This window comes from Macaca thibetana, chromosome 2 (genome assembly GCF_024542745.1).
Source record: "Macaca thibetana thibetana isolate TM-01 chromosome 2, ASM2454274v1, whole genome shotgun sequence".
Lineage (NCBI taxonomy): Eukaryota > Metazoa > Chordata > Mammalia > Primates > Cercopithecidae > Macaca > Macaca thibetana.
Genome location: NC_065579.1, coordinates 36040223 through 36064296, shown reverse-complemented (window position 1 = coordinate 36064296; position 24074 = coordinate 36040223). Strand labels below are relative to the sequence as shown.

The 24074-nt window shown below is 45.6% G+C and overlaps 2 protein-coding genes across 3 annotated transcripts in view; both read right to left on the bottom strand.

Annotated features, from left to right (window-relative positions):
• The window catches only part of BFSP2 (beaded filament structural protein 2), a 66025-nt gene extending 51313 nt beyond the window's left edge, over window positions 1–14712 (bottom strand). Inside the window, exon 1 of the mRNA XM_050779628.1 lies at window positions 14155–14712. Within this exon, the coding sequence (XP_050635585.1) occupies window positions 14155–14643 (489 nt within the window). The 5' untranslated portion in view covers window positions 14644–14712. The remainder of the gene's footprint in view (window positions 1–14154) is intronic.
• Window positions 14713–18497: 3785 nt separating this feature from the next.
• Window positions 18498–24074, bottom strand: part of TMEM108 (transmembrane protein 108) — a 336184-nt gene continuing 330607 nt past the window's right edge. For both annotated transcript variants that reach the window (XM_050779626.1, XM_050779625.1), the window contains exons 5-6: window positions 23834–23988; window positions 18498–18846 (exon numbers count right to left, since the gene is read on the bottom strand). In XM_050779626.1, coding sequence (XP_050635583.1) covers window positions 18724–18846; window positions 23834–23988 — 278 coding nt within the window. In that variant the 3' untranslated portion in view covers window positions 18498–18723. The remainder of the gene's footprint in view (window positions 18847–23833; window positions 23989–24074) is intronic.

The following is a 24074-nucleotide window of genomic DNA, read 5'->3' as shown; positions in this document are numbered from 1 at the left end:
TGAACTCCCATGACCTCCCGGGGCTTCTCCTCCTTGTCCCCGTTACTCCTCACGTGAGAGTGATGGTTTCATTGTCACTGGGCAGATGAACAAAACAAGGCCCATGTTTCCATGGTGGGTGAGTGACAATAAATCCCTCCATCACATAACCTTTCTCCTCAGAGATGGAGAAAGGTTACCTGGTGGGTGGGAATGAAGATGATGAAAATGAAGTTGAAAGCTGGGAATGACACCTGGAAGCTCTGGGAATGACACCTGGAAGTTCTGTGGGCAGTAGGGCTAGGAGTAGGAGCTGGGGAGGCAGGAGGAGAGAGGAGAGAACAGAGGTGAGTAGAGGGGAGAGGACGGGATGAGTAGAGGGGAGAGGGCAGGGGTGAGTAGAGGGGAGAGGGCAGGGGGTGACTACAGGGGTGAGTAGAGGGGAGAGGATAGGAGTGAGTAGAGGGGAGAGGACAGGGGTGAGTAGAAGGGAGAGGATAGGGTTGAGTAGAGGGGTGAGTAGAGGGGACATGACAGAGGTGAGTAGAGGGGAGAGGACGGGTGAGTAGAGGGGAGATGGCAGGAGTGAGTAGAGGGGAGATGGCAGGGGTGAGTAGAGGGGAGAGGACGGGGGTGAGTAGAGGGGAGAGGACGGGGTGAGTGGACAGGGTGAGTAGATGGGAGAGGACAGGGATGAGTAGGGCGTGAGTAGAGGGACCAGGCAGGTGTGGGCAGTTACATTCAGTAGGGGACTTTGTCTTCTGCATAATTTTGCCCAGAGCCTGCTGAAAGTCGAGGGGGGTGAGGGGATGGAGGGGTGGTTTCTAACTTCACTATTTCTGTCTCCACACTGTAGTGTTACTTAGATAGCGCTTATTTAGATGGTTATTCATTGGTCCTGAAATAAACATGTAACTATAAAGGACAATTTGTTTTCCAGTGGTGGTCAGTTTGGTGGTGGAGATTTCCACTCCTGTGCCCTGCGTTCACTGCCTCCTGAGGACTGCTGAAATCACTTCTCATTTCTGCTGAATAATGCATTTGTGACAGCCGGCTCTACTAGCTCGTTTACAACCAGATAAATGAGTCTTTATGTGCTTTTCCCCAGCCAGACGACAATAAACTAGGTTTTATTTGCCTAAATTGAGTCCTCAACTTCGGTGGATCAGCATAAACCCTCTGGGAGAGCGCTGGGGACGCCGCCTAACATTCTGCTTCGTTCAGCCATTCTTTCACTAATTCCCCGTAAAAAGCCACCACATTTGTCCTCAGCACTTGTGCCAGCTGCCTGGATTAGTTTTAATTTAGCTCTTCTGGAGAGTGTAGCCCTTTAGAACATCTTTCCTATCGCTCTTCTGTACGGATGTTTAATTTAGTTGGGTTTGTTTTGAGAGGAGCTGCGGAGATGGGTCTTCTGTCCCACCGGGACACGTCCCTAGAAGGGTTCTCTTGCTTCCGTGGAGTTCTGAAGGCTTCCCCTGCCCCAAGACCTGATAGGAATTACTGCTTCCCCCACCCCAAAAGCCACTGACAGGAGTTTTATTTATTACTGCATATTTTATTTAAGGTAAAACCTCCAAACAGTGCCAGAGTATGCACCCCAAAGTAAGCCTGCTCCTGCCCTGTCTCCAGCCCCAGCCCTCTCACCAGAAGCCCCCACTGTCCGCAGCCCCTGTGTGTGCTTCCTGAGAGGGTCTCCCCTCCACTTTGTAAGAAACACAAGTAGTAGCAGAGCACAGACGTGGTTACTCAGCGATACATCTTGGCGCCAGCTCCACGTCAGTATCTAACCAGCATCCTGGTTCTCTTCTCACAGCTGCAGAGGATTCCGCTGCGTTGTTTTGCTGTGTCAGACATTGCAGCCGCTTCCTGTCTCACTGCTGGTCGGGAATTTTAGAGAACCCTGATCTGGAGTTCTGATTTGAAGCCTGGAGCCTGTCTGGTTCCATATTCAACTTTCACTACCAGCCGTTTCTTGAACACCCGCTGTGTGTTGAGGTATGCCTCTCTGTGCCGGGCTCTGGAAGTGGAGAGGGAGGGAGACAGAGCAGTGGCCCCAGCAGAGCTGGCACTTGGTGGGAGGCCCGCCCCGCACCCAGACTGCCCTGCCCGGCTCCTACCTGGGTCCACGCTGGGTCCCGCTCTGAAGCGCCATCTTCTGGCATCTTCCGGGGGACCCACACTCAGTCCTCACTTCCTGGGGCACCCTCGCTGAGAACTAACCAATACCCTGATCTTTCCGGAAACTCCCACGGCATATGTCGGTGGATCAACGCGCACATGTAAGCAGCTGTTTGTGTTACTGCTCACTTAAGGTATGTCTTCAAGTTTATTCAATTCCACGAACTTAAATAAGGCATTGATTATGTGCCAGGCGATTTACACACATCATCTCATTTACATTCCTGCACCAACCCGATGAGGTAGGTCGTCTAGCTGCGTTTTTATGAAAATTTCAAACATAAGTCAAAAGAAACCTGCTATAATGGACCCCCATATATGCATCACCCAGCTTCCTTGATTGATTATAAGCACGTGGCCTATTTTGTTTTACTTGTATCCACACATCTTGCCACTCTGCCTGAGATTTTTTCCAACAAATCCCAGACATCATATTATTTCTTCTTCAAATATTTCAGCCTGTATTGGCAAATTATAAGAATGCTTTAAAAAGAACACATGACTTCGCAACCATGATCACGTCTAAAAATTAGTAATACTTTCATTATACTTTCTCAATTATCAAATATCTAGTCTTTTCTCAAGTGTCTAATATATTTTTTAATAGTTTGTTTGAATAGTGATCCAAATAAAGCCCATTTTGATGGGCTGATATATCAATTTAGTCTCTTTTAATGTGTATGTTTCTCTTACCATCTTGCTTCTTTCCCTTGCAATTTTTATTTGTTAAAAAATTGGGTCTTTTGTCCTATAGTTTCCCAGAGTCTGGATTTTGCTGATTTAATAATTTATTTTCCTTATGACTATCTAGTTGTCTAAATATCACTTATTAAAAAGTCCACCCTTCCCTCTATTGGTTTCAAGTGCTGCCTTTATCAAAACTAAATTTCCAAACATAGTAGAGCTTACTACAGAATTAACCTGTTCATCTGACCCTTGTCTTTTCTGTAAATTAGTAGTTTTATCTTGAGGCTTAATCATATTCAGTTTTTTTGTTTATTTGCAAGACTACTTCATAGGTGGTGATGTGAACTCCACCAGGAGATACAGAATGGCTGCTGGTCGCATTTTGTAATGGTCATAGCCATTTAATTATTGTTATTGCCTAGAGTCATTGTTTTATTATAGATATAAATAAAATTAATAATAATTCTATTATTTTTCTTTATTAGCTGGAATACATCTATAAAAAGATAATTTCTCTCTTTAATTATTTATTTTTCTTACCGGATATACATATAGGTCTTACAAAAAAGGCAGGAAAATGCTTTATTTTCTCTCATTATTTACCAGTTTTAAAAATAATGAGTTGGTTCCTCAGTGGGCTCCAAAGATGATTAATTAGTGGGTTTTTTTTTTTGGTGTTATGCTGATATATTTGATGGGTTTCAATCTATTTCCGTTAATGTTCTTAATAATATTCTTTTAAAAATTGAGGGATCATGCTTTTATTCTATAACTGACTAATCATTTTAATATATGAAAACTGTAAATGACACTTTCTCTATTTCCCAAGAGGGGAGCTAACAGGTCTCTATGGATTCACTTGGGAGTCGCTCACAAGTCTTTAAACTTTTAAAACATCTCTAAACTTTTACATTCTTTACGATTAAGGCAAAAAGGCAGTTCAAGTTCAATCAGAATTTCATGTTCAATTGCTTCACATAGTCACAGTGTTAAAAACTCTGAATGTGTGACTTAGGTCTAGCGGTTGGAAAGGTATTTTCAGCCTGGCAAGATGTGCTTTGCTGCTGGGCTGCAGCTCATTTGTGCTGTCACCATGGGATTGACCACTGTAGCACTCAGAGGACAGCTTTGGTTCCACGGACTCCTGTCCACCCACAGACTCCTGTCCACCCACGGACTCCTGTCCACCCACAGATTCCTGTCCACCCACGGACTCCTGTCCACTCACAGACTCCTGTCCGCCCACGGGCTGCACACATGCAGCAGGTTTCTGTAACATTGAACTGAACTTTAACATCAACGAAGGTGGGAAAGGCGTATTTGAGTGCTGCCCACTTGGAAACAGTACATGAGAGGGAGAATCCCTGTTTGCATTAGGGTCCCCAGGTGATTTGGTGCGCTGATACGCCTTGCTATGCTGATCACTCTCATGAGAGCTGGAACTACTGGAGCTTAATGAAGAGACAGCCTTGGGTTTTCCAAGGTTGTAAGAGCACGGCTTGGAGTGCTGTGATCCATGCTGGCATTTTTCTCTGGTCTTCTGCTCCCACTACTGCTATGTGAGTCACAGTCATGTCTCTGGCCACCACTGTTAGTGCCACTGCTGCCACCTGCACTGGTCTACTGGCTACTGTGTCCACTCTGTAAGCCTGAGGACTGTTTCTGAGACTGAGAAATGCTGGGTGCAGAGGTCCTACTGGGGTCCATTTTCATATGTTATAGATGGTACTGTAGGCTTGGAAATTGCAATAAGCCTTGATATAGATTTGTCTCCTATAAAATCCTTCATTTCACCATAGTTTCCAAGCCTACTCTGGATACAACTTGATAACTTATCTTCCTGGCTGGTAGCTTTGTATGGCTCAGCAAAGAGAAGAGAGCTAGGTGGGAAGGCGATTTCACCCTGTTGAATTTCCTGATCCTGCCTTTCTTGTTTTTTCACACACCGCACGCTCCTGTCATTATGGTTTGTGTTGCTTATCTTGACTTCTTTTTGTCCCCAGTGCAGCCTCGTTGGTGTCCATCCTTATGGCAGCTGGACCTCAGCTTTGCTGTTGCTTTAGATTCCACAGCATGAGGTGTAGAAGAGTCCTGAGCACAGGAGTTCTGTCCCCATGGAGTTGGGGTAGCCACCCTCCCAGCACGTGGATGTCTTCTTATTCACCTTACTAGAAGCCCTGATAATATTCTTATTGATTCCCAACCATCTTTGGTTAGTGGGAGCTTATTTGAATTGACTCCTAAGTCTTCTGACATGACAGTAGTAGTTTTTCATAGCATCCTTGCTTTCTGGTATGACAAGGTGTTTCAGACTCATTTTGTATATTTCCTATCCTCAAACCTGGATTCAGCCATTTCTACAAGAAGCCCCCATTCTTTTAGCGAAAGATGGTTGTTAGAGACCCAAATCTGAAGCTAAAAATGTTCATTGTCACTAAGTTGGCCATTGCTTCTAGATCTTTTCAGTGGTCAGACTTGGAGATAGGCATATATTTATTTTTATGATCACATATATCATGACTTTATACTGATAATTCCAATTTAAATTAAAGACTAAAGAATTGTCACTAAACCTCATGCATCTTACAAGTGTATCTCCTTTCACTCATACTCAAGTCTCAGTTTTCAGTAACACAAATATAGTTACTCTCTTACTTACCCATGGTACACACACACACACACACACACACACACACACACCACTGTCAGAATAACAGTGTCAGTGCTACCACCACTAATATGATTACTGAAAACTTGTTGGTTTTTTTTTTTCTGTTATCTTTTGCATCTCCACTAGGAATGTACAGTTAAATTCCTGTGGTTTAAAGTCACTTGGAATAGTTCTTCTTTGTGTGACTATGCTATCAACTTGATACATAGTTGAATTCATTTGTTTCTTTTTATATTTGATTCTTAGAATTGGCTTTTTGAAATCTATTTTTTTTATACAATTCTGTAAAATATTTTCATGGTTCCAAAGTCATCTCCATATAACAAGATAAATTAAAAGAACTCTAGTGTCCTACCTTTCCCTGCTACTTTTTCCCTTCCACCCTCCTATAAGTAACATGTGAAAACACTTATGGTTTGTTTTATTCCATTGTTTTCAATGTAAACAGATATGTATGTATATATTCATATCCTTCCCTTTTCTTAGCTAGATGGTAGAATGAAATACACACTCTTTCCATCTTGCCTTTTAGCTCAATGACATATCCTGGAGATCATCACTCCATAGTAGTTATAGAGCTGTTCCTTGTTCCTTTGCAGATGCATCATCGTTTATTCAACTAGTCTCCTACTGGGAGGTATTTAGATTGTTTCCAGTACTTTGTATTACAGATAGGATTGCAGGGAACAGCTTTCTACATACTTCTTGTTCATATTCTTGGCAATGTGTCATTGGGAGTGAGTCCTAGAAACAGGACTGCTGGGTCAGATTATATGTATATAAATGCCTGTATAATTTGTCCAGATGTTGCCAAATTCTTCTCCACAGGGGTTATAACATTTTCTATTCCCATCAACACTGTAAAAACTTGCCTGTTTCCCTAGAGCTTCACCAACAAAATAGTTTGACATACTTTAGAGTTTTGCTAATTGGATAGGTAAAAATGGTATCTCAGGTGGATTTTAAAAATTTCTCTTAGTATGAGTGCAGTTGAGACATTAGGAGCCATTTTCATCTTTTTTTGTGTGTCAACTGTCTGTGCTTATCTCTAACATATTTAAAAATAAAAGAGTGCTATCGGCTTTTTTTTAACCTCAAATTTTAAATGCTGTGTATAGAATAGGGCTATTTTAACCTTTTGTGTCCTACATTGCAATTTTTTTTTCTTGTTTATCATTTATCTTTTAATTTTCCTCATGGCGATATTTCGAAATACAAAAATTTAAAATTTTTCTTAATCAAATTTATCAATATTTTCCTTTGTTGCTTTTGGATTTTGAATTGTAACAAGGAAAATTTTTCCCACATCCAGGTTATAAAGGAATTCACCTATATTTTCTACTTGTATGGTTTCATTTTTGACTTTATATCTAGGATACATTTAGAATTGACCCTAGGGTACAGCAAGAAATGGATCCAATTCTATTATTTTCCTTATGACTGTCTAGTTGTCTGAATATCACTTATTAAAAAGTCCAGCCTTCCCTCTATTGGTTTCAAATGCTGCCTTCATCAATACTCAATTTCCAAACACAGTAGAGCTTACTATAGGATTTTCTATTCTGTTCCATGGTTGTCTGATCTTTTTTGTGCCAACGCTAAACTATCTTAATTACAGAGACTTTATAATATGTTAATGTCTGGTGGGGCTGCTGGTCCCCTCCCCAACCTCCCCACCTCCACTCTTTCTTAGTTTTTCTCTCCCGGCCATTCTTGTCTTTCTGTTCTTACAAAGGGAATTTAAAAATCAACTCATCTAACTCTAGAAAAAAAAGATGGAATTTTAAAAATTAGGAGTGCGTTAAACTGATACATTGACTTGGGAGAAGAGACATTTTTATGCTATTGAGTCTATTTGAGTGCATGGTGTTTCTTTCCATTTGTTCAAGACTATTTTGTGTGTTTCGGAAAGATTTGATTATTGTCTAATACAGATTTTGGATATTTCTGAAGTTTAGAGCTAATTCATCTTATGCTATCATGAATGAGATTTTCTCATCTCTTGTATCTTTTTTCTTTATACATAAATAGCATTGTTTGTTGTTGGTTTTGAGATGGCCCTTGCTTTGTTGCCCAGACTAGTCTTGAACTCCTGGGCTCAAGCAATCCTCCTGCCTCACCCTTTTGAATACCTGGGACTACAGGTTTGTACCATCATACCCAGCAGCATTTATTTATTTATTTTTCTTTTAGAGACAGGGTCTTGCTCTGTCACCCAGGCTGGAGTGCAGTGGTAGAATCATGGCTCATTGCAGCCTCAACCTCCCAGGCTCAAGTGATCCTCCTGCCTTGGCCTCACAATGTTCTTGGATTATAGGCATTCGCCCCCAAGCCCGGCCTCAGCATTGCTTTTTAATGTTGTTTTATAACGTGCTACTTCACTAAATCATCTTATTGTTTGTTGTATAGTTTTTACATGGTTCCTTCTGGGATTTCCAGAAAGATCAAAATTTTCCCTTTTTCTCTCCAATTCTTATACCAAGTACTTTCTCTTGTCTAATCACATTGACTGCTGCCTCTGACCAATGTTACAGAACAGTAGACAGCGGACATCTTTTTCTCATTCTTAATTTCTGTGGAAGGCCTAGTGTTTCCTTCTTAGAGATATTTTGTCATGTCAGAGGAAGTCTCTAATCATTCTCATTATTCAGATGAGAAACTGAGATGTAGAGATCAATGAAGACCTTGCTCAAGGTCATGCAGTTGGTAAGTGGCAAGTGGTAAGGCTAGGGGCTGTCTGGCTTCAAAATCCCCAGTCTGTGTATCACATCTAGTTTTCCCTAGTTTCCATGGAAAACTGACCCCACCCCCTGTCTTCCATTTCTCAACGTGGAACTCACATTTTAAGAGATCTTAAGAGATTTAAGAGTGGCCGAGTGTGGTGTATGAGAGGGGCATGGAAAGAGGCCCTGAGTGCCAAGCCCTAGTCTCCCTCCGTTTTCTTCAGCAGTTCTCTTGCTTTCCAGACACATTCGACTTAGAAAATAGCCTCCCGGAAACCAGAAACCACCTTTCTTAGAAAGCAGCTTAGTGACTGGCCGGGCGCGGTGGCTCATGCCTGTAATCCCAATACTTTGGCAGGGCAAGGCAGGTGGATCACGAGGTCAGGAGTTCGAGACCAGCCTGGCCAACATGGTGAAACCCTGTCTCTACTAAAAATACAAAAAAATTAGCTGGGTATGGTGGTGGGCACCTGTAATCCCAGTTACTTGGGAGGCTGAGGCAGGAGAATTGCTTGAACCCGGGAGGCGGAGGTTGCAGTGAGCCGAGATTGTGCCACAACCTGGGCAACAGAGTGAGACTCCATCTCAAAAAAACAAAACAAAACAAAACAACAAAGCAGCTTAGTGGCCACCTGTGTTATATGAACAAGACCCTTGAGAAGCAGGCTCATGCCTCCTTCTCCCCATGTCCCATCAAAATACTTCTTCCGATCATCTACCTCACTCTTCCTAAGAGGAATGAATCTCTCTAATGGACTTTTCTCTGGTAGCTACATTTCTAACCATACTGTAGTGTCCCTTATAGCTTGGCTGACAGAGAAAATGCCCCACTAGCCCGCTCTGACCAAACAAATTGCATTTATTAAGAAACAGGCTGAGTGACTTTGTCTTGGGGAAATGTGTTCAGGCCTTTGCAGATTATGATTCTGCCCCCATTGCCTACTTTCAGGGATACCAGCTTGTGAATCATGAACGACAAACCTTGTTGCCTTTCTTTATACTCAGTGGAGAAGGATTAGTTCTTGTTTCTTTTTCTAAAAAGAAAGCCTTCTAGGACCACAAGTTCTGTGGGAGAGAAACCTGGCCCAGATCTGGATTGCCTGAGTTTCCAGCATGTTCTTCAAATAGGCAGATTCCCTGAGTGTGGGCTCTCTCTATGCAAGGGACAGAAAGAGGGGCTGTGAACAGCAGGAAAAAGAGTCAAATCAGGTCCATTTTAAACTCTAATCCTGTTGCCTTTCAACAATTTTGATTTCCCATTTCCTCCAGCTGACAGCCTTATCCTTTGGAGGTGTAAGCTGCAGTTTTCTCCCATGGAGACCTAGACTAATGTCCTGGCTCCTTAACTTAGAACCTCTGCGCTCCCCTTTCTTCCTCAGGCAGCTCCATTCTCCCCCTGGACTCAGCTGTTCCTTTTGTTTTGACACCCGGTCTCTGAGGGCTGCTCCTCTGTCCCCACTCTCCTTTCATCTGCAGCTCCGAGGCACAAGGCTGCCTCATCCCAAGCTTGTGTTTGCCCTATCTGAGGATGAAAGGGCCTGATGTTGCCACCAGAGCCTATTGTCAGCATCCTTCACTTGGTAAGAAAAGTCAGGAGCACAGAGCAAGGCTGGAGAGGGAAATGGCCCAGGTCTTCCTCAGCCTCTGTAGTTGCCACCAGTTTTTCTGTCTGTTTTCACCACTTAGCAGAAGAGGCTTGGAGGTTCTAACCCAACCAAGGAGTGGGAAGAGAGAGGTTTGGAATTGAAATGGAACTTCATGTGCATGAACGCTAACCAGGACCAGCTGTATCATTTGTGGATCCCAGTGCAAAATGTGGGGCCCCCTGTTCAAAGAGCAGGAACAAAATGCGATTTAGGTTACTCAAATATAATGCTTTTTCCTTTCTTCTGTCATGTTTCAACTTGTTATGGTAATTTTTATCTGCTATTTAATTTTCCACTCCCTGGGGCATGGGGATGCTCATACAGATCTTTATAGGTATCCAGAGGCCTCGCGCCATGATTCTGGGCATGTGCGCACCCCACCAATGGCTGCGGCACCTTTCTTACTGGCCACTGGGCCGATGTGCCATGTCCTGCTGGTAGGGATGGGGTGATAACCCCCAAGGATATTACGACTTCAGTGCCACCTGAGGCTTGTCCTCTCCCTCCAGTTGCTGCCACCCAGGGGCATGGAGCAGGTGTCAGAAGGGCATCCCAGGGGCAGAGGGGTGGGCCAAAAACACGTTGTAGGGAGACAGAGGGAGGTAGGACCATTCAAGAGCCCCTGGTCCATGCTCCATTGTCCCACCAGACTTCACTTTCAAAACACAAATTCAAAGATAAAACTATTGGCTGGGCATGGTGCCTCATACCTATAATCCCAGCCCTTTGGAAGGCCCAGGCAGGAGGATCTCTTGAGGCCAGGAGCTTGAGGTTGCAGTGATCTCTGATGGCGTCGCTGCACTCCAGTGCAGGGCCCGATGAGACTTCACTGGTGGTGCACCCGTGGAGCCAACCCTGGCCGCAAACTTACATAGTGATAAGGATGGAGAAGATCCCCCTCCCCGGGACGGCCTTCCTGCTTCTGCCGTGGTGTGAGCCCTAGTTTTGTGTTGCTTTCCATGATGTGGCTCTCTGCACAGTGACAGCAATGGTTTCCCTCCCCCGGCTTCTCTTCCTGGTTTTTCTGAAAACCTGTCTTTGTCTCCTCTTGGTGGGGATAAGACAGTCTGTGGGGAGATTCCAGGGGACAGGGGGCCCCCACTCCCCAGAATGGCCCCAGGAGCTTTCTGTGTCAGCTGGGGTGGTGGCGGTGGGGAGGAGAGCCCATCTCCTTTCCAACTCTTTCATCCGCCTCTGAAAAGCAGGGAAATGGTGTTTCCCAAACATTTGTGGAAATTGTTGCTCTGAACCTTCCCCACTGCTTGCTCCAGCCTGATCCAAGAAAGTGCCACCGAAATGGACATACCCACCCTGCTCTTGAGTGACTGAGACCTCTCTTGGATTCTCTGTTTGGGGCCCAGGCTAAGGAAGTTGAATTTCTCTCTAGGTGCCAACTCAGGGCTCAGTTGCTGAGAGCTTGCTCTGAGGCCTCAGGCCCTGCATGAGGGCACCTGAGCATGGAACTGGGCTTCTGGACGAGGAGGAGTTCTACGGACAAGGTGGGGAAGAGGCGGCTGCAGGTGGAGAAACGGGAGGGATAAGGGGTGCTGTGAGGAGCAAGGAACACCAGAGCCCAGAGCCTGGAAAGGTGAGCATGAAGCCCCAGCCAGAGAGGCCTAAGTGAGGGCAGAGGGAGAGAGCTCTGGATTTCTGGAGCCCAGGACCGCAGAGTGGCTGCCTCTGACCCCAGGTGAGACGAAGGCAGCACTTTGTGAAACGACTGGGCTGGGAGGTGGCCTTTCCTCTAGGCCTGGAAAGGGGTGGGGGCCTAGTGGGGGCCTCCTGCAGTTCCGCGAGGCCAGATTGACTGAAAAAATAACTAGTGTTTCTCAATTATGGAGTTTTCTTTTGTTCTTCTTAATGGAATAGAGCTTAATATGGTTGAAAGGCTGGGCTGTGCAATATAGAAATAGTAACTCCAGGCCGGGCGCGGTGACTCACTCCTGTAATCCCAGCACTCTGGGAGGCAGAGGCGGGTGGATCACCTGAGGTCAGGAGTTCGAAACCAGCCTGGTCAACATGGTGCAACCCCATCTCCATTAAACGTACACAAAAATTAGCTGGGCATGGTGGCATGCGCCTGTAATCCCAGCTACTTGGGAGGCTGAGGCAGGAGAATCGCTTGAACCTGGGAGGTGGAGGTTACAGTGAGTCAAGATCACACCACAGCACTCCAGCCTGGGTGACAGAACGAGACTCCATCTCAAAAAAAAAAAAAAAAAAATAACTCCATTTTATCAATTGGTCTAATTTCAAGGCCATGAATTTTTTAAAAAGGAAGAAAAAGAGAACTTTATTAATACCCAGGACCTCATTTACAATCACTGAAGAGGAAAGTGAGCCCATGTGGGACCCTGGCCCTCAGCTACAGAGGTCGCATGTCTTGGTGTGTGGCTGCGGCGCTCACAGGATTTTAGAGCTTCCTAGTCTGTACTCGACCTGTAGGCAGGAGCCAGTCATCTTATTTGTCTGTGGATTTGCAGGAATATCTAAGCATTATTATACCCATTTTGTAGATAATGAAACTGAGGCCCAGAGAAGTCAGTACGTTGCAAGGGCTCTTGTAGCTATCTGGAGCCAGAGCAAGTCGGTATCTATTGAGTATAAACTAAGTTTTGTGGCCCTACTTTTTAACCTAGCCATTGGGACACCTGATTTCTCCTGACAAGTCTGTGTGGCATCTGAGTGCAAGCGATTGTCCAGCAGATGCTGACATATTGGAGTATCTAGGGATGTTCTGGTGGTTGTTATGGCACAATATTTGGACAGTTGTGAAGAATCCTGGAGGAATGGCTGCCTCTTAGATTTGACAGGCATTAAGGCCCTGGACTATTCTAAGATGGCTCTCCCTCGCAGCCCGGATGGATGCAAGCAGAACAGCAGCACCAGGGGGAGAGCCTGAGAGGATGGTGCTGCTCATCATGCACTCTGTGCTGTCAGTGGGCACTGAGAGCAGTGCAGGAGAAGCATCCTGGGACGAAATGGGAGGCAGGAAGGGCAAATGGGGAGTCCCTGTGTGCACCTGCTTAGCATCCCCCGGCTACACACAAATAAAATTTTGTGACTTCCTCTTGGGAGGCTGCATACTGGACTCCAGGGGGCCAAGGGTCTGAGTTGGCAGTCCCTGGTGGGTTAGAGACTGATTTTGCTCAGAGTGATCCCAAGACCAGCGTCTGGAGAGAAAGAGGAGGAGAGAAGCCAACCATCCACAGAGAGACCAGCTGAGAGGTGCAATGCTGGCTGGAGTCCCAGCATTAGAACTACAGGCTGCAGGCCAGACATGATGGATGAGCTCCAGACTCTGCAGAAATCACCCTGGAGAGTGGGAAACGCAGGGCTGACCAAGCAAGGGAGAAAGATGAAACCTCTGCATCCTTCCCTGTCCAATAAGATGGCCATTAGCTACCCATGGCTGTTTACATTTAAATTAATGAAAATTAGATAAAACAAAAACGCAATTCCTCAGTCTCATTAACCACATTTCAAGTGCTTGATAGCTATATCTGGCTAGTGGCTGCCAGATTGGACAGTGTAGATATAAGATATTAATATTTCCATCATGCAGAAAGTTCTACTTGAATGTAAATTATCTCATTCATATATTTTGTATTGATTACATGTTGAAATAACATTCTGGACATATAGAGTTAAGTAAGCTATACTATTAACTTCACCTGCTTCTTTTTACTTGTTTTACTGTGGGTAATAGAAACTTGTTGATTACCAATGTACCTCACATTTCTATTAAACAGGGTGATTATAGGTGGATACAGGAACACACCTCCATTTATTCATTGTTCTTAATACCACATCCATCCAATGGTATTTGACTGGATAATAACTGTAAAAATCCCTTCTCAACAGTAAAGGTGACTCAGGCAGCTCAGGGTAATGGGGCACATGCAACTTTGAAGGCACAAAAATTCAGATTCAAATCTCATCTTCATCCCTCTACTAGCTTTGAAGTCTTGGGAAAATTACATGCCTCAGTTTCTCATCTCAAAAGTGCAATCAATGAATGATCCGCTGCATAGCATGTCTTCGAATTGTAAAGAAGACAGTGGATAGTGCACGTATGGGGGCTAGCGTGGGCTCCTGGTAAACCTTGGTAAAAAGGAGCATTGTTGTTATCATGAACATTTTAAGTGTGAAAGTGTAGGGCATTATGGTCAGTTTCTCTGGCCTCAGCCTACTCACAACCTTACTCCTGCCCTCAGCAGCCCCTCCCAGCCCTCTGCAAAGCCCTTGGCACAGCCTGGACACTTACCTGCTGGCAGCTGCTGGCCCAGGAAGCCCGTAGGGCACCCCAATTTCCTGAGCGCGTGGCCTTGCTCTCCAGGTGCATCCGCAGTTGTGTTTCCAGCTCCTGACTGACTTGTTCAAGGGCATGCACTTTGGCCATATATTCCACCAGGCAGCCCCCTAGGTCCTCAACAGCACCATGGTCCCTCTCCAAACCTGGAGCCGGCACTGTGGCCAGGCCTGAGCTCCGCAGGCCCTGAAGGAAGACACTGCTGATGCCGAGGGCCCGGCGGGTCACACGGGCACCCAGGCCACCTATGCACCCACTGGGTGCTGTTCCTACATAGACCCCAGGTGCTCGGACAAGGCCACTCATGGCATTGGTCCTGGAGGCTGGGGGGCTATCCAGGGAGGATGATGACCGTGGCCCCCTGAAAGATGCCCTGCGCCTCTGGAGGGGCATGCTGGAGCTGGCACTGGGGGGCAGGTCCACTACTACTCGCCTCTCGCTCATCACCCCTTCTGCCTCTGTGGCGCCCAGTGGGTTTACAGAGTCCAGTGGCTTTTGGTTTACAGCCCCAGCATCCCTGTGGCCTGGTCACGGGCCTCTCTGGAATCTCCCCTATCCCCGGGGCTGCTTTGTCTGCTGTCTTCCATGAGTTTCCATCATTCACTGAGCTGAAAGAGAAGAGGGCACTGCCCAGGGCTGTGTGCAGAGAGGCACTCATGCATTCTTTGATGCAGGGTCATGTGCCCAACCTCCCAGATTATTCTGCTGGTGGTGGGGGAGGCTGGATCAGTGCAGGCTGTGGGGGTAGACCATTTGGGTTTGTACATTTTACTACCTAAGAGTGGGCAAGGCAGGCATCAGGCAACCCCATTTTACAGACGAGTAAACTGAGGCTCAAGGACCTCAGATCACAAGTGTGGTGATCACTTGCCCCAGACCTCAAATTACAAGCTAGGACTCAATCTAGCTATTTTGGGGCTTTCTACATCCCTATGTGTACTGGCACATGTGAATGTGAACACATGTCCACACAGGCAATGGAAGATGAAAAGTGTCAGGAGGCAGCTCCAGGGACCCAAGAGAAAAGACTTGCCTACGGTTTCCTCTCTCAGTCCTGACAGCAGCTTCAGGTCCTTGCCTCGCCTCTCTCCTTTCCTCCTCAGCTCTGTCCTCTAATGCTCTGCTGTTCATCAGCTGCTTGCTGTTGGCCAGGATGCTTCCTCCCTCTGGACCTCACTGTTTGAACATTGGCATGAGCCTCCAACTCTCTGATGCACCAGATAAGGACCTTGGGTAGATTCAGGTCCCACACATTATGTTCCAGCCATTCCCTACACCTCTGCTTCTCCATCTGTTGGAAAACTGAGAAAAACAACAAAGACGGTGTTTTCCGGTAAGCTCTCCAAGGGTGCCCCAAGTTAGGATATGATGACACCCCTGGGTTTTAATTACTGACCTTGGCATCCACTAAACCATCAAGGGTCACACCTCAATCCATTCTCTAGGGTCAGAAAGGTTCCTCCAGTTCCAGGATGACAACATGGACCTAAAAACCGCTGTACATAAGTTTTACCCTGGAGAAACCAGGTCACCAAACCCCAGAGCTGGATATTTTTCCAAATGCTGTAATGTAGGAATGTACCTCAGGTGAGAGAAGGAGAAGGGAGCCAACCTCTAGTGAATACCTGATCCAGCCTGGTGTGTGGATGAATCGTATAGTTTATTTCATGGAATTCTCAACTCAGCCTCAGGAGGAAGGAGGTCCAGGGTTGACAGGTACTGCCATATGGGCTGTGAACCTCACAGTTCCAAAAGTACCATATCATATGTTCTACAGTTGGCCACTATCCTCTTACGTGAGGAGGACCCTGAGAACTGCAATGACTTGCCCAAGGTCCCGTGTCCAGAAAGTAGCAGAGCTGGGAGCAGACACCCTCTTCCAACCTCTGGGCCAGTGACTTACTTAGGAGCCTCCTTGTTGCCCACCACCCAGAGAGCAGGGTACCTACCCGAGGTCACACAGGTAAAGGTAAAAAACCTGGTCGCCTACTAGAAGACTCTGTGTGCACTTCCTTCCTGCTGACCAGGACACTCCAACCCTTCCTTTCTTTATTGTCTTCCACTTTGTCTGTCTGAGATGGCCGGGAAGGTATTTTATAAATATCAGTGTTGGCTATTTGAGGAACAGATGAAGAACCAATCAGATTAAGTAAAGGACAGTAGTGTCCTTGTTTATTCAGACATAGCATTAATGCTGTGAACACCACCCGATGCACCCAGAAGGGGCAAGCGAGCCTGTGTTACAGTAACAGCCTCCTATACAGGTGACACTGACTTGGTTCTGAGGATCTGCATTATTGTGAATTCCAAGATGTATTGTCCAAGGCTGAATGAAAAGTTCAGGCTACTGATTAAGTTGTGCACAAATGTGTCATGTTTAGGTATTGTTATTCTCTACAGAATGGTGACACTCAATGGCCAGGTTAGCTTCAGACTTCTCTGGACTAAAGATATTTATATATAAATCCACTCAGCCCTGGAGGCGGGGAGAGTGAGGGGGGGATGTACTTTGACACCCTGCCTCCAAAGACCTGATGAAAGATGAGTCTACTTTGGAGAAACTGCAAACATGTTCAAAAAGATTTTATCAAATGATAAATTGCTAATCCTATTAGCTCGTCACATACATAAAACTCACCTTACTGTTAAATCAGATTGAAAAATACGGATGGATATAAAGTGGTGTTGGTACTGCTCAAGGAAGGCTTAGAGCTTATCTTGAAAAGAATGCAAAATGTATTAGCAACGGAATCCTCTGGCTAATAAAATAAGTTTATTTATATATACATGGTAGCTGAAATCTGTGGATAAGGAAAAATAAATCATACATCCACATATGTATATATAACATATGTATCTTTGATTACATATATTATATATAAATTTTACTTTACAGATTTTTCTCTGTATACTCACACACATTGGTATATTAAATGTAACAGTTGACAGAAATATTATGGTAAGGTTAAAAAGGTAAGACAACAACACGCTAGAAAATTAACTTAGAGAAACATTTAGTTGCTTCTTTGTGGGCTCAAGAGTCTTTGAAGAGAGACAACAACCGAACTCATGTGAAGTAGGTTCATACAACATTGAGAACACACTTTCGAAGGCCATCTTTTTTTCTTTTTTCTTTTTTTAAGGAAAACGTAGAAAGAAAAAAGTCATGATAGACCACAGCAACAACACAAACATATGACCCAACATTCAAGTTCAATTCCCAATCCGACTATAAGAGCATCTATATTCAAAATATACTATCAAACTATTTTTCTTTTAGAGAAAGGAAGTGTCAAAGCAGTAATCATCTCTCTCAGCCACAATCAGGAAAAAAGAGAGAAGCAGCCACCTCTGGAAGCCTCTTGGGCATCTCTGAGGGTCTGACCCTGTTGGCCGTGCTGGACACAGCACGGGGAGGCAGCCAGCCAGCTGGGAACAAGGGGAGCAGCGGAAGCCGAGAGCTGGATGGCAAGTCCCCCGGCTGGTGCTGCGAGCAGGTTTGCAGTGCCAAGTAGGAGTATAATAATGTCTTCTCCCAAACAATTTGCTTGGATATTTTTTTTTTTAAAGATTGCAGGAGGAAGGTTTCAAAAATTATCGCTCGACTACCTCAAAGCTTCTTAGATAAACGTATTCCTCAGGGGCACAATACCATGGCGTTTTGAGAAAACAAAGCTGAACCCCAATAAACATTTGATCCTTGAAGAAGGGCAAGCATTTTAAAGCTCCAGGGCCGGGATCAATCCTCTCCAAGAGAAAGGCACGGGTGTTTAATGCAGATGTGGGTGTTGGAGGGGATACAGGAATGGCCATAAAGGGAGCATTTTCCCACCAGGGAAAGGCAGTCCTGTTGTTAGCAGCGGAAGTAACGTTAGGGGGACACGGCCTTGGGATACCTTGATGTCCTCCATGGATTCCTGAGGGCTCCAAGCTCCTGCCTGCCGTCCACAACTTGGATGGAATTAAACATGACATCCAATGGTGCCGTCATAAGGCTCCAGGGCACTCATCCTCAGAGGTGATGAGATGTTCCCTTTTCCTGCTCTGTGCATGAGTCTGCCGTCTTCCCCGCAGGTGGCCCAGTTCCCTTTACAGGTGTGCATATGAGAAGGGAGGAAATGGGGTCATACCACATCAAGAAGAACCAGAGCTTTAAGAATCACTCAAAGAATCATGCGCTTGACCACTGTAACATTCAGCTTCTACAGGAGGTCAGTCTCTCACCTCACTTGACCAGGGTTCCTGGGATCCCCAAGTGCTCAAGAATGGTTATTAAGAGAAGCAATCGATGCAACTGCTTTGCTTAGAAATACCTTTATTTTATAAAGCCACAGATCATTCTGTAAAGTTTTTTTTTTTTTAAACCACACTTGTAAAAAAGATGTTGACAATTCATAGGAAAAAAAGCTCAAAATGTTTCTCATTAAGTCAGGGTTACACAAAGGTTATATTTATAATATATATATTTGTATATTTATAATTTAGAGACGAAAAATAGGAATGGCAAAGCGATGCCTGCTGTAGTTAGATCTCAGATACTTGATCGTTTCCCACAAACAGTGTTTCTTGACAGAAGGGGTTAACAAGAACCATCCCAGTGTCTCTATAGTCGCCATTGGCTGGGGAGCGGGGCTCTGAGAGCTGGTCCTGGGAAGAGAGAGGGAGGAGATGGAGTGAGCTGGAGAAGGCTTAAGAGGTGGCCGTTCTTAAAGAAATGTACACATGGGAACATTTATTTCAGCATTGATGGCTTGGTACACATTTTCATCATCCCTACTGCTAATGCTGAGGTGCAGAGCCCTCTGTGCCATTCTTTTAATTTGCGTGTGTGTGTGTGCACGCGTGTGTGTGTGTGTATGTATATGTGTATATTTTAATTTTTGTGCTGCTCCTTCAGATTTTTATAGCAGCTTTCAAAAAATGTTTCCTGCTTCTGGAATCACCCCAATCCCAGGCTGCCAGAGATGGTACTGCTTTCCTTGTCAAAGTCTGAGGGGGCTTGCCATGCATGACACACATACAGTGCATGGTTCACTGCACTATTGGCAAAACTTGGTCCACTTGGACCCCAGACTACTTCCTGCCTCTTTCTCACAGACTTCTGGGAAACTCCTCCATTTTTCCTTCCTGAGTGCACCTAGATTCACTCACCTTTTTCCTGCTACCCACCTGTCAGGATCTAACAGACCTCTCGAGAGGCTTCAAGGGCCAGTTCCTTCCCCCTCTGAGTCCTTCCAGAGCCTGGTCAGAATTATTGCCCCATTTCTTATAGCACTAGCGATGCTGAGCTGAATGGATCTGCACTTCTGTGTGACTGCATAATAAGTGATGGATGAAAATTTCAGTCTGTATGTTCAGTTGCAGGAGCAGAAAAGCCTAGAAATAGGCAATCCACTGCCCAGAAGGTAATCTGTATGGCTTTGGCAGGGTTTTGGTTTCACTTACCAAGGAGAGCTAACATTTATGGGCTACTGAATGGCTGTACTTGGATTTGGGCCCTGGTACTAATTGAGAGAGAGAAAAAAGAAAGTCATAGCTTGTTCCAATTTAAAACAGCTAATGTCTCAGAACCTTCAAGCCATTTCCGGGCAAACACTCAACTATAGGCCTAGGTATACTGGCTCATGCCAGATTTGCTTAGAAATATCTTCATTTTAAGTAGCCATAATTAAATCTCTGAAGTTTATTTTTAAACAAAACATATGTAACAGATACTTTCTGAGGAGTACTTACTGCTCTATGAATCATAAGGTAAGAAAGGAAGAAATGCCATTGTTGATAAAATGTCTTTTCAGAAGACAATAATTTCCTTCAGTGTCTGGAATTAGTTCAACACCTATCTAAGGGTGGATAGGCGGCCAGCTATTTAAGGAAAATAGTGGAGCACCTCAAAGACGAGACAAAAATCCTTTTCCTCCACCATGCTTTTGGGTTCAACTGTGGAGACTGAGCTTTGGCTTGTCATTTTATAGCTTTCACAAAGCAAGTATTCACCAAAGGCAAAACCATGTGGGTATGCTTTGCTGCATAAAAAAGAGAGAGTTATTCAGGAAACAACCAAAGGAGAAGAAAAAAGAGAGAAGGAGAGAAGGAGGGAGAAAAGAAGTAAGAAGAGAAAACAGGGAGAAGGAGAAGGAAGAGGAGGGAAAATAAAAAAGAATGGAAGTTTCCAAGCACCTTTTGGGCATCACAATTTTGTCTGTACAGCCCTGGATCTGAGTTTTGCTGCTTGTATCAACAGAGAAGTGGGGGCAGGACAACTGAGGAACTTGCTTAGGCAAAGCATGTGGCAGTCTCCAAAGGTAGCAGCTAAAGGGCAGGTGGTGAGTACATGTCCCGAGGACACGGAACATGGTGGAATATGAACTGGGACCTTACGATTGCTCTAGAGGTGGTTGGCAGTGTGTGTGTACTTGGCTGGCTTCATCCTGGCCCTAGGCTGCCTGCATTTGCCCTCAAATAGTGTGAGCCCAGAGAACCGGAACAAGTTGTAATATTACTCTAAATAAAGTAGAACAAGAGGAACTGCTTGCTGGGAGGGAAACAGCAAAATCCAATCCACTCTGAAGCCAAGCTGAGCTTTGTGCTGCAGGTCCTGTGGCGCCCTCCTGGTCTGGAGACCATGACTGGCTGGGCAGCCCTTTCTGCCAGAGCCTCTGGCTTGTGTTGGACGGCGGCCCTCGTGCTCTGTGCCAAATGACTAACTGGGATGTTCGAAAAGCAAGGGCCTTTTCTATAGTGCGTTCACGAGTATTGTCCTTTGGCTTTGGTTTTCATTTACCAATTTGCAAAAAGAATATGAGAAATTTAAAGTTCAGGGGTTCACAGCCCATACCTAAAGTAGGTCCAGCCCCTTTGTCAAGTTACACATTTTTTTCCACTTCCTGTAACAGATCTCAGGAACACCTTTTCCATGCAAAATGTACACAGGCCACACTAAAGGCCAATGCTGCAATGAAGCTGGCCCCTTGTTTGTCCTCTGGCTAAAAATTTCTCTTGGGCATTTACTGTGTGTTAGGCTCTGACTGGGTGATGGGTAAATTGTGGTGAACAACATTTATAGTTCATTAGCTTGATAAACATTTACTAAGAACCTACTGTGTGCCAGGCAGTGCTCTAGATGCTGGGAATAGAGCAGTGAGCACAACAAATAATGCTCCTGCCTCAGGCAGCAGGACAGCAAGATCACAAACCAATCAACAGGGAGAGAATGATGCAATGTCAACTGAGAAGTGCTCTGAAGGCAAATAAAGTAAGGAAGAGGGAACAGAATGAGGCTGGGGATTTAATTAATATAGAGTGGTCAGGGAGGGAGGGCCTCCCAGAGGAGGTGGCATTTGAATAGAGACCTGAAGGAATTCAGGGTTCAAGGTATCCAGGAGAAAAGCATTTCAGATAGGGTGCAACAGCAAAGCTCTAAGGTGGGGGCAAGCTTCCTCTGCAGGAGGAAGAGCAAAGAGGCCACTGAAGCTGGTGTGTGATCAATGGGAAGTGTGGTAGGGCTTCAGGTGGTGGGCAGGGGCCAACTTGTGAAGGGCATGGGAACAGGAGTCTGGATTTTATTCAAAATGTGGAGAAGAGCCACTTGAAAGTGGACGCTGTGGCGGACACGGGATCCTGCCTTGAAAAGATCATCTGGCTCTTGTGTGGAGGGCAGACTGCAGAAGGCAAGATGGTAGTGGGGATCCTAATTTAGAGGCCACTGCAGCACTCATGATGTGAGGGAGGAGAATGGCTTGGACCAGGGGCAGAGGTGCAGGCAATGAGAAGTCCTGGTGCTTAGGGAGAACCAATGGAATTTTCTGACAGATTAGAAGTGCGGTGTGCAGGAAGGAAAGGCAGCTGGCAGTACCATTTACGTAATGAGGAGCTGCAGGTGAGGTTTGGGTTTTGGGGTTGGGAGGGGGAAATCAAGGGTTCAATCTTGGGTATGTTGAGTTTGAGGTGCCTATTAGACATGTGCAGCAGGTAAATGGGTACGTGAGTCTGGGGCCGGGGGAGACATCAAGGTTACAGGTAGAAATTTGGACTCTATAGTGCAGAGATGGTATTTAAGTCATAGGACTAAGTAGAAACAGAAGAGAAGTGACTGGGTGCAGTGGCTCACACCTGTAATCCCAGCATGTTGGAAGGCTGAGGCAGCAGATCACTTGAGGTGAGGAGTTTGAGACCAGCCTGACCAACATGGTGAAACCCTGTCTCTACTAAAAATACAAAAATTAGCCGGGTGTGGTTGCATGTGCTTGTAGTCCCAGCTACTTGGGAGGCTGAGGCAGGAGAATCACTTGAACCTGGGAGGCGGAGGTTGCAGTGAGCTGAGATCACACCGCTGCACTCCAGCCTGGGCAACAGAGTTGAGACTTCATCTCAAAAACAAAAGCAAAACAAAAAAACAAAAAACAAACAAACAAAAACAAAGAGAAGAGAAGTGGTGGCAGGACTGAGATGGGGTCCTATACAAGACTTTGAACTTTAACTTGAGAGAAATGGGAAGGTTTTAAGCATGTGAGCGATGTGACCACAGTTATGTTTACAAAAGCTCACCCTGGCTGCTCTGGGGAATGGACCCACACGGGAAGGAGGCGTGGGGTTGTACCTCCACAAGAACTCTTCTCAGCTCTCATTACCTTACTCAGATGTCTGTTATCTTTCTCCTGGACATCTCAATTGCATCCTAGTTGAGCTACCTATTTTTAGCCTGTCTTTTTGTGTCATTCCATCCATTTACTCATCCACCAAGCCATTTTTTTCTTTCCTTATCCATTCACTGATCACATATAGGGTGTTTTCACCAGGCCATCGGCATAATCCTTCTAAAACTGGGTCACCCAAAGATCAAAACTTTCAGTGACTCTCTGTTGCCCCAAACTAAAGTCCCAATACCATAATACCCCATCAAGGCTGTGTCTAATTGGTCCTTTATCCTTCTTTCCTGTTATACTCTGGCCTCTACTCCACCCTCTGTGTGAGGATGGAAAGAGCATGGATTCTGCAGTTCAAGTCCTGGGTTCAAAACTCGGCTCTCTCACTGACCAGCCAGGTGTCTTGGGCAAATACCCTGACAGTGTATTCTTCTCTCCCTTCAGATCCAGCACGTATCCCCACCTTTCCTTAGGCTACCTCCCCTGCTGGAATGCCTGTTGAAATCCATTGATCCTTCCTAGCATCTCCACTGGGAAGGCTTTCCTCCTTGGGCTCCCACAGCTCTTTGTCTATAACTCGTCTTGTTTCCCCTAATTGGCTTTGTTTTTGGGTGATGCTGGGGTTTGTCCCCCAGCCACATCTCAGAACCTGAGCCCCTTTGGGAGCAAGCTCTCATCTTCATAGTCCCCTGGGGGTGCTTGGCACAAAACAGGTCCTCACTGAGTATTTGTTCACTTGTTCCCAGAAACCAAAAGTCCCAGGAACAGTGCTTCCAAAATTTAATGTGCAGAAAGCACCTGGGGATTCTTGCTAAAACACTGATCCTGGCTCAGTAGGGCCGGGGTAGGGCCCACAACCTCTTGGGTGTTACTGATACTGCTGGTCCATGGGCCATACATTAAGGAGCAAGGCACTCAGAAATGAGCAGATGCCACGGCTCTCTTTGGGCCTGGTTTCCCTGCAGTGGGGCCAGCACTTTCGAGCTCATTACCTCAGAGGTTTCAAGGGACTGGATCTCCCTGGGCAGCTCCACTGCATGCCTGTTGAAGTAGTCCATGGTGATGGCGTTGTTCCAGTAGCTCAGGTTGTTCTCTGGGTTGGCGGTCTTCTTCTTCCTCTTCATGCAGCACACCGTCAGCAGGACAGCTGTGGAGAGAGTGCAAGTCAGAGAGGAGAGGGAGGCAGCAAGGATGGTGCCTGGGTGGCACCACCAAACTGATGAGGAGAGTTCC